General features: G+C 37.5%; 2 protein-coding genes across 2 annotated transcripts; one reads left to right on the forward strand and one right to left on the reverse strand.

Moving 5' to 3' along the window:
* The first annotated feature begins 807 nt into the window (after window positions 1-807).
* On the forward strand, window positions 808-5,030 carry LOC147563565 (uncharacterized). The gene is made up of 7 exons (XM_086638695.1): window positions 808-1,450; window positions 2,483-2,724; window positions 2,830-2,952; window positions 3,125-3,241; window positions 3,627-3,809; window positions 4,277-4,418; window positions 4,615-5,030. Exons 1-7 carry the CDS (start codon window positions 994-996, stop codon window positions 4,785-4,787), a joined length of 1,437 nt encoding a protein of 478 aa, XP_086494821.1. The 5' UTR covers window positions 808-993; the 3' UTR covers window positions 4,788-5,030.
* A 649-nt stretch (window positions 5,031-5,679) lies between these two features.
* On the reverse strand, window positions 5,680-8,781 carry LOC147563566 (GDP-L-galactose phosphorylase 1-like). Its single transcript, XM_086638704.1, has 5 exons — window positions 8,160-8,781; window positions 7,373-7,785; window positions 7,074-7,259; window positions 6,729-6,989; window positions 5,680-6,214 (listed from the first exon to the last, which is right to left on the reverse strand). The coding sequence occupies exons 1-5, from the start codon at window positions 8,254-8,256 to the stop codon at window positions 5,888-5,890; spliced, it is 1,284 nt and encodes a 427-aa protein (XP_086494830.1). The 5' UTR covers window positions 8,257-8,781; the 3' UTR covers window positions 5,680-5,887.
* Between the last annotated feature and the right edge of the window lie 1,354 nt (window positions 8,782-10,135).

A 10,135-nucleotide genomic window follows, 5' to 3' on the forward strand; every position in this document is an offset into this window, starting at 1 on the left:
AAAAGGGAGATGCTAGAGAGCCCAAATTTTTTGGGCATTTTAGTGCCCAGCTGATGTGGAATCACTAAAAGACAAGGTTTTTTCAAAGTTTGACTACGGTGGGGACCGCTTTTATTTCTAAATGAGGAAATATGTCACCCTCTAAGTACCAATTTCTAAGTCACTCTATCATTTCCCAAAAAAAAGGGAGATGCTAGAGAGCCCAAATTTTTTGGGCATTTTAGTGCCCAGCTGATGTGGAATCACTAAAAGACAAGGTTTTTTCAAAGTTTGACTACGGTGGGGACCGCTTTTATTTCTAAATGAGGAAATATGTCACCCTCTAAGTACCAATTTCTAAGTCACTCTATCATTTCCCAAAAAAAAAAAAAGGGAGATGCTAGAGAGCCCAAATTTTTTGGGCATTTTAGTGCCCAGCTGATGTGGAATCACTAAAAGACAAGGTTTTTTCAAAGTTTGACTACGGTGGGGACCGCTTTTATTTCTAAATGAGGAAATATGTCACCCTCTAAGTACCAATTTCTAAGTCACTCTATCATTTCCCAAAAAAAAAAAGGGAGATGCTAGAGAGCCCAAATTTTTTGGGCATTTTAGTGCCCAGCTGATGTGGAATCACTAAAAGATAAGGTTTTTTCAAAGTTTGACTACGGTGGGGACCGCTTTTATTTCTAAATGAGGAAATATGTCACCCTCTAAGTACACAATTTATGATCAAATACCAACCGTCCGATGTAAATATTAACAATTGGATCTGAGATCACGATCGGAATAAGGTTCACGTTTTTTATTCAGTCAGAAATTTTCTCTGGCTACAAAATTTCATGTCCTTTTCACGTCTCTGATTTTTCTATCTTCTTCTCTTTCTTTCTTTCTGAGTGCTCTTTCTATCAAAATTGAAGAAAGGCAAACAAAGATCACTGAGATATATATATATATATATATATATATATATATATATATATAGAGAGAGAGAGAGAGAGAAGAGCTTCTTTCATGGCATCTCCTTCAACAGGGAGATGGTCATGGAAGACAACAATAGATTCTTCTATTACATTTTCTTCTTCTTCGTCTTTCAGTCCATCAAGTTTCACTTTCTCTCTCTACAAGAGAAAATCATCTGATCGTACCAAATGCTCTTTAGATCACAATTCTTCTCCTTCTAATGAAGTTCATAATAAACTCCTTAAGAAGAAGAAGAAATCGATCCAACTTCAGAGATCAATCGACTCGAATTCTTTACTAGTTGGAGGAGATAAAGAAGATTACCCTGATTCTAGTAATCCAAAATTTGTCAACGACGAGAAGATAAAGAAAAATGTGAATCCATTAAAACTACCTAAGATTCGTTTAAAATCATTATTTGGGAGGAAGTCTTCGTGGAAGAGGATCTTTTTTGCATCTAAGAAAGTTAGAAGCATCATATTGCTCAATGTCATTACTGTTGTTTATGGTAAATTTCTCTTTCTTAGCTTCATTTTAACTTTTGTTCTAAAAAATGGATTTTTCTTGTTTTTAACCTATCTTTATTTATTTCACAATTCTGAATTTTTTTTGTTTGTTTAGATTTAAAATTTACCAAATTGATCAATATCGGGGATGGATATAACAGTTAGGAAGCAATTGGGAAGCTTCCATTGATTATATTGTTAATGTATGCTTTCAGTTGTTAGGGCATTGGCTCAACTGCCTTGGGGTTTTTTATGAGGATCCTTCATTGATCCTTAAGGTTAACTGATTTAGTTACCCTCTTTTGGGCTATTTAATTTTCGACCCCTTTTACCCGTTCAAGTTCACAATAGTGGAAATTTGAATTTATCAGAACCCTTTCAACACCATCAAGTTATTTTGTGTCTCACCAATTCATGGGGATCACTATGTTTTTTGTTCTAAAGATGTTTTAGGTGAACCTATTCTTATCGTCTCTCGGTACACACTAAGACACTACAAATTCTCTGGTCCCGTGCTTTAGTCCATGATTATGATAGTAGTCTTGAAGCACCATGCTGCCAAGGATATTGCTTTCAAGTTACGGTTGTTAGGTTTGGTTAAAGCCTTCTAAATTAGAAATATTGTGGCTTTTGCCTAATGCGCCTTGTGATTCATCTTCATTTGCACAAGAAAGTGTCATTTTTATTGGCCCATTTAAGCAACTAGCATGTATTATTAGCTCTATTTTAGACAAAGTGGAGGATAATATTTCAAACTTTCAATTGTTGCATCTATTTTAGGCTTTGCACTGCCACTTACATGTTACAACTTACATGCCGTACGAATCAGGGAGGTGAAACTTTACATTGTTGGTAGATCAGAACTCTTTTACCATGATAACTTAGGGGTAGTTGTTCCTTTAGAGACATCTTTGGGTATCTGTGTTTGAGGTTTCTCTAACATTTATTACCCAGATACAGCCGATTTAACATTGTCAATTAACCCTGTGATATCATCATCTATTTCTAAGATTGTTTGTGATCTCATATTCCAGCAAGCGATATTCCTGTCCTGAAAGAGGTTGAAGCCATCGTAGATCCAGCAGTTTTCACAGTCGTGCGTTTTACTTTGTCAGCACTCCCATTTTTACCATTTGTGTTACGTGCAAGTGGCAATGCTCAGATCCGCAATGCAGGGTTAGAGTTGGGTTTCTGGGTCAGTTTAGGATACCTTATGCAGGCCTTCGGTTTACTAACATCAGACGCTGGTCGCGCATCATTTATTTCTCTATTCACAGTAAGTCTGTTAGCCTTTTTAAAATCACTCATTCTTGGAATCTAGATATCTTTCACAAATTATGAAGAAAGTTTGCATCTTTAAGGATATGCATGACTTTCACAGGTGATTATTGTACCCCTGCTAGATGGAATGTTAGGGGCAAAAATTCCTACACGAACCTGGTTTGGAGCTCTTATGTCCCTTATAGGGGTCGGAATGCTGGAATGTAGTGGCTCTCCTCCAAGTGTAAGGAATGCATGACTAGTTTTCGGTGTATTTTCAAGCATCTAGTGTAATTAGTAAAGTAGAAGACGAAGAATGCATGAGAAAAGGTTCTCTATAAAAGGTGGATATCATTGTCAAGCTTTTGATAACAGGTAAAAATTCTGACGAGTTAATGGTGAATAATCTTTTTCAGGTTGGCGATCTTTTGAATTTCTTGAGTGCGGTGTTTTTTGGTATTCACATGCTTAGAACTGAACATATTTCAAGAAGTACGAAGAAAGAACATTTCTTGTCACTCCTGGGCTATGAGGTTGGTTACCTTATTCTGAATGTACTATTTCCCTCTATATTCATTTGGTGGCTCGTTAAGGTGGTGTTTCTTTTGTTTGCGGCATCCGAATCTGACTCGCCCCAGTCTAAATTTTCTGAATCTGAGTTGTAACAGTCTGACTTGTTTTGATCAGAGCACGATAGTTATTTCAGACTATGGGTTCTCAACTCAGACTTGTGTCTGGCTCATATTAACCCAAAATCAGTTCGAGTCAGTCATTTAAGTCAAATCTAACTTGAGTCAATTAAGGTGTCGAGTCAGATTTCAGATCTGAATTTGAAAAAAGGACACCGCCTAGGTGAAACACATACGTGTTTTTCTGTTCCTTCAACCGCTAGTTCAAACCACTGTGTTTGTTATTCAGGTTTTTGTTGTTGCTGTCTTCTCAATTATCTGGTATTTCATGGGAGATTGGTTAGGCGATGTGCATAGATGGAATCCAGAATCATGGACATGGACAATGGTGTGGGATTGGGCAGTCAAATTTCCATGGATACCTGTAACCTACACTGGCATCTTATCAACTGGGGCATGCTTGTGGGTAGAGGTATGATCTCTCTGCAAATTCATGCTTTTCCCTCAAATGGAACAAAAAAACTAACAAATTTGTTAATCATTAATGATGTATTGAGGGTAAAGTCCACTGGAGTAAAAGATAGTAAGGGTTTACTCATGCTAATCATGAAAGTATTGATCGAGCCCATTTGAAGTTCTTCATACCAAAATTGTTCCCATGATAAAAATGGAATTGATTTTTACAAGGAAAACACGGTTTTGGGACTTCAATAAACTAAAGAAAAACATTTCAACGTGAGATTTTGTTTGAAATATCTTGAAAAGATCTATTAGATTTGCGGATTGAAGTTGCATCTTTTGTTTTCTAGAAAAATTAACAAAGTCTGTCAGAGTCTATCAGTTATGTAAACTCTAGTCAGTGTTTATGCAATGGACTAAAAACCTATTTCTTCATTAGTCATTATTAATTTCCACGTTAACTTGAATCTATTCGCACAGATGACAGCTATGCGTGATGTATCAGCAACAGAAACTGCTGTAATTTACGGGTTGGAGCCTCTCTGGGGCGCTGGTTTTGCTTGGTTTCTCCTCGGTGAAAGGTGGGGTACCCTTGGATGGATTGGAGCTGCTCTTATACTGGGTAAGATAACTTTTATATTGCGGTTTTGGTTTATTATGGTATCAAATTACCAACATTTCAAACTTGTTTCACTTCACCTTATATTTAATTGAAAAATGAGGTTACAAATACGCATGATAAACAATAAAGATCCAAATCACGGCAACTTTGACAATCTGAATTCTGATGAGCTAAGAACTTCCTTCTATTTGTGTAGGTGGTAGCCTAACAGTCCAGATCTTTGGGTCCACCACAAATACACCAAAAGAAATCAAAGATGGTAATAAACGGCTCGACAACCTACTGCTCTCAGATAAACACGATCGTTTCTCTGCAACACCAGTTGTGGTTACTACCAGAAAGAAGGATATTTCAGATACTTTGAAGTAAGCCATTTCACTTCTGTCTATGAAGCAGCAAGTATCTCAGGAGGTCCTAAAGCTTTCTGTCCTTACTGTTCATGTATATAATATGTAAATGTATATCTGATCGATAAAAATACACACAAGAAATGCGCATTATGTTGTCCTTAATACTTAGGTAAATTGAAAACTGGTAGAGCTTATTATTGTCATAGTTTAGTAACATGCTAAAAGGGTTGAATGAAATAAATAAATACCATTTTCCAATCTACTTATAAATTTGTTGGTTGTGGACTTGGTGGGGGTATATAGTTGGTGGTGGAATGATGTAAAGCCTGGTTCAGCTGAAATCTACTGAATGTCTATTTGGTTCTTGTCGAAAAATTTATTTGCTTATTAATATGTATTAAATCTGAATAAAGCTCCTGCATACGCGATACTGATGTTTCTTTTACTAAATTGCTGAAAATGCCCTTTGAGGAATCCACAGTATTTGAAATTCTTGTTCTATTGAAGGGACAAAGAAGTATTTTAGGTTTTAATTTCTAACCGATCTCCATTTTATTGAGAGGATTATGTAGACGAATCCAATTTACTTTATTATTTTCGGATCAAATCTGTATTTCGTATTGTAAGTGTTCAAGTGATATGTATGTTAAGTACAAATTATCTACCTCGATGAAGAAGCGAATTGGTAGTTCTTTTTGAATAAATTATCTCCTACCAAATACCAACTTCTTCTGCCTAATCTTCTGTTTAATGAACAAAATTGAATTCAAACCCTTTTTCAATAAATTATCTCCTACCAACCGTTCTGCCTAATCTTATTGCCCGTTTTCCATGTGCATAAAATATTTATTAATTAATTTAATTCTTGTTAGTAGATGATAGATTTATCAAACAAATGACCCAAAAGCTGATTTTGGAGAAGCCCAAATTATTCAAATTATATACCAGGGTAGCTGATTCGGAAGAAATCCTCACAAACATGTACAACAATTACAACTAAGTTCAAATCTTAATTTCACCTTAAACTACTAATTAAACTTGTTCGAATACAAGAGTAAACAAGCCAAGGAAAACAAATGGAAAGCGTCTCGAATAGTCTATTATCCTTATATTGCGCTATTAAACCATGCAACCTTCGGCATAATTAGGGTTCGGTGCGGGATCGGAAGAGGAATCTCCATCAACGTTTTCATCCTCTTCTTCTTCCTCAACGCGAACTTCTTGGCAACCAGCAGCATCAAATATATAGGTCTTCACTTCTTGGAACCTTTCCTCGGAGAGAGAAACTTGTGCGAGGAGCCTTTGTGCGTAATCTTCAGATGCATTGTCGTAGTCTTCCTTCCTCTTCAATACCATGTGTCCACTGATCTCCCAAACTGCGGGGTTTACTTGGGTATCTAAAAACTCTTGACTCACTTCTCCAAGTGCTTGCTTTTCGGCGTAACACTGCAATTTCAAATGATCATGGTAAGGAATCAAAGTGACATCAAACGGAAGTTTCATGCGCAAGACACTTAGTCCCACATTGCTTATAAAGGCTTTTCAAATCTGGGTTGTAATTCAATACTCCGTTTGACATATAGGTTACGTCTGTCGGGTGGGTTTGGCTCTTAGATTGATCAGGTGACGAAGCCTGAGATGGATCCCCACATTAAGGAAAACCCTTCACGTGAAACTAGACGAGTAGGTCTGAGTGGTGAAATGCCAAATAAAGGATAAAATGTCTAGTATTGAGGTAGGTTTACATCACGTAAATAAACTGATAAGACTGTATAATGCAATTATTCATAGACGTCTATTCATGCAAATAAGATCCAACCACAAAGTCATTATCTTCTCGCTTATTTAATTTTGATGAGTTAGACTTCATGAGTCATGACTGATGTGGGTATTTTTAGGGTTTTCAGAAGTGAAATCATGTCGTAAAATGTAAGTACAATTGTAAGGTAAGTAGACATACCTGAGGAAAGAGGAAGACTCTTTTTCCGCAATCCGAAATGAGAACATTGTAAGGAATGTTGTTTTCTTGGAGGGTAATGCAAGAAATAGACACAACATCGGATAGATCTTGTATTGTGTTTCCACCTTCAAAAACAAGTCCTCTTACAGGATAATTCATCAGCTGGGACACCCTAACTCCACGTCCTGGTAATCCTTTCAACATCGTGATTTTTCGAGTAGAAGCTTTCTCCACAGGGAAGGGTACATGCAAGTAATAAGCCTGTTTCATATATCGTTAGATATAGAGCTGATTGGGAAACAAGTAAACAAACTAAAATAATGAAGAAACCACAAAGTTAATTACTTGGAAATGGAGATGATTGATTGTTGCAAAGGCACCCAAACTGTTGAAACCTAATCTGAAGAAAGGGTTTGCTGCTTCTTTCGCCATATGAAGGGCAAGCAAGAAGCTCTCGTTGTCCATTCTCTGTGGTAAACATTCGAGAACTCGGGGTATCAGAAGCACATGCCCATACTCAATTGGACTAACCTAGAACATTGAAACAAAAACAGATCTAAGTCAGTCACCAACAATGGATCGAACAGAACAATTTGAACGACCATTAACGGAAGGAAGATTAGAGATAAATGAATATGGCTTACATTGATGGCAACTACATTTGGAGGCGTTGAATCAGAATCAACAGCTGAACTAGCAAAATAGTGGCTATTTTCATCAGAACTTTGCTCAAACTTGAATAACACCTCGTCTTGTCCAACTTTGGTGAAATTGAATTTGTTTTGATCGAAGGGTTGTAAGACTCGATCGACCCTGAACTCAGTAGGTCGCTTCTTAAGGTGACGACCTTCGTTCAGCTGTGCAATAAATCCATGTTTTCCAGGAATAACTTTAGTCTCACAAAGTGTAACATCATATCGGAAAAGCCCACGATTCATTCGGTCCTCCCATTCCCCAAGAACTAAGGTATCAAATAGAGACATTTCAGGGTCCTTCTCCTCATCTCCAATTGAATCATGTTCTTCTTTCTTGAATGCATATAAAGGAAGCTTCGAAACTGAAATTTACAGTAAAATTATCAATGAGATAAGAACATTTACCTCAAATAAGAATCAAAATCAAAACATTCTAAATAATTATAACAAGAAAATAGAAGATATCTAATCTGTTCAAAGTTCAGATTAAAAAGGAAGTTATCTAACAAAGTATGATTCAATTACCCATCACAATTAGTCTATTGAAAACACAAATTCTAGAATCTAATAACATAAATATCAATGAATTTCAACTAAAACAGAAGGAGATTCACAAACTAATCTTACCCTCTTTGGAAACAACACCCTAATCAAATTCAATTCTAAACCAAAATACAGAAATTCAATTACCCATAAGAATTTAAAAAAAAGGTAAAGAGAGGAGTAATAAACATACCAAGTAAGCAACATTTTCCAAGACAATTTTTGCCACAACCAAGAGTTTCTTCTTGGTAATTTGAGACAACAGTAGGAACCCTTTTGATTGTCAACATCTTGTACTATAAAATTGATTATAAAATAGGATTGATTTGAATTGTATAAAGAGGAAAAAAGGTAATATAGATCAAAGGGTTGTTGTTAGATAAAGAAAGAAAAAAAGGGGTTAAGTTAAATGGGGGGGTTTTTGAAGAGAAGATTTAAGCCACCACCAGCAAGGAAAAGAAGATCAGAAGGACTACCACCTTCTGAAGGCAAAGCACCTCTACCACCGTGGGGAGAAGGACTTCTTTTCTCAATTTGATGAGAAGGATTCAGTTTTTGGTTATGGTGGTTATCCCACCCGATGGCTCCAAGTATAGCCGTGATTACCCAATTCGGTGCTCCACCTTTATCTCTCTCTCTTCTCCTTTCTGTCTCTGTGAATTTCTCTCTCTCTCTAAAACTGGGATTATTTCTGGTTGAATGAGAGGAGGGGAGGGGGGAGAGTTGTTTTTTATACAGACAAGGAGCGGCTGTAGAGAAATATTCGGAAGAGATTCCAAGTTGGGTAAGAATACGGAAACCGAACACACATTTCTAATGGTCGCGGCTTTGGGGAATAAAGAAAATTCTCCGGGGAATAAATTTTTATGGGGAATGCAAATTACATTTTTGTGAAAGTTCTCCTCCATCTCATCTATTCTCTCTGCCACTTCATCTTCTCGCCACCTCATCATCTTCTCCGGCGAAGTTGCCGGCAGGAAAATTTTCCGGCCGGCGACCTTCAAAATTTTTTTTTTTTTTTTTCTCTCTTTCTCTCTCTCTCTCTCTAATACTCCGGCGAAGGGAGACCTTCGCCGGAGATCTGGTCTATCCATGAACAGACCAGATCTGGTCTGTTCATGGACCGATTGGATCTGGTATGTCCATGAACAGACCAGATCCGGTCTGTTCATGGACAGACCGGACCTCCGGCGAAGGTCTCCCTTCGCCGGAGTGTTAGAGAGAGAGAAAAAAAAAAAAAATTTTTTTTTTTTTTTATGTTTGGAGGTCGCCGGCCGGAAAACTGGTCGGCCGGCGACCTTCGCCGGAGAAGATGATGAGGTGGCGAGAAGATGAGGTTGTAGAGAGGTGATGAGTTATAGCATCTTCTAAAATTAAAAGCCCCTTAGCAATAAAAAATAGACGTAAAGGTCAATCTTATTTGACTAGTTTTAAGAAAATTCTTTATTCCCCGGAGAATTTTCTTTATTCCCCAAAGCCGCGGCCTTTCTAATTCAAGTCGTTTTAAGTGGTCGGTCTCTTTTTTTACGGGTCTCCCAAGTAAGACAGGTATCGCCCCGACCCGAGTACCCACGGGTAGTTTTTCTGGTCGTACTAGGACTGGGAATTGAGCGGGTATAAGCGTCTACTGGCACTTGAAGCATCGGGTCGGGTGGGACGGGCACCAAACTTCAGTGGCTTTTAGGGTAAGCGGATTAATCGGGTGGACAATTTTGAAATTTGCCTTGTCCATTGCCCGACCAAACCATTACGAAGTTCGGGTAATTCGGGTATGGACGGGCAGGTAGCGGGTAAGCCCATCACTTGAAAAATCTCACTTCTTCCTCTCCATTTACAAAGTCTCCAAACATTTTGTTCTAAAGAGGCAATGTGAGACTAAAATAAGAAGTTATTTGTGTTGCTCCCTTGCGAACTTAATCCCACATTGAAAACTAATGAAGGATTCTCATGAGATCATTGTGATAATATAAACTTATCCCACTTCTTGCTCCCTCAATGTCAAACACTACTTCGCTAACCTACTGAAAACTCTCTTGGATCATTACGAAGCAATGAATTGGATACGTGTGATTGTCCTCAAACATATAATTTACCATCTCAACTAGGTCGGACTTTATCAATCCAAAAAGTCGATGTAATTGGTTGGTTATCACTGGGTCACGCTATGTG

This window comes from Eschscholzia californica, unplaced genomic scaffold, assembly GCF_041429995.1.
Source record: "Eschscholzia californica isolate CP2 unplaced genomic scaffold, dmEscCali1.0.p SCAF_1, whole genome shotgun sequence".
Taxonomy (NCBI): domain Eukaryota; kingdom Viridiplantae; phylum Streptophyta; class Magnoliopsida; order Ranunculales; family Papaveraceae; genus Eschscholzia; species Eschscholzia californica.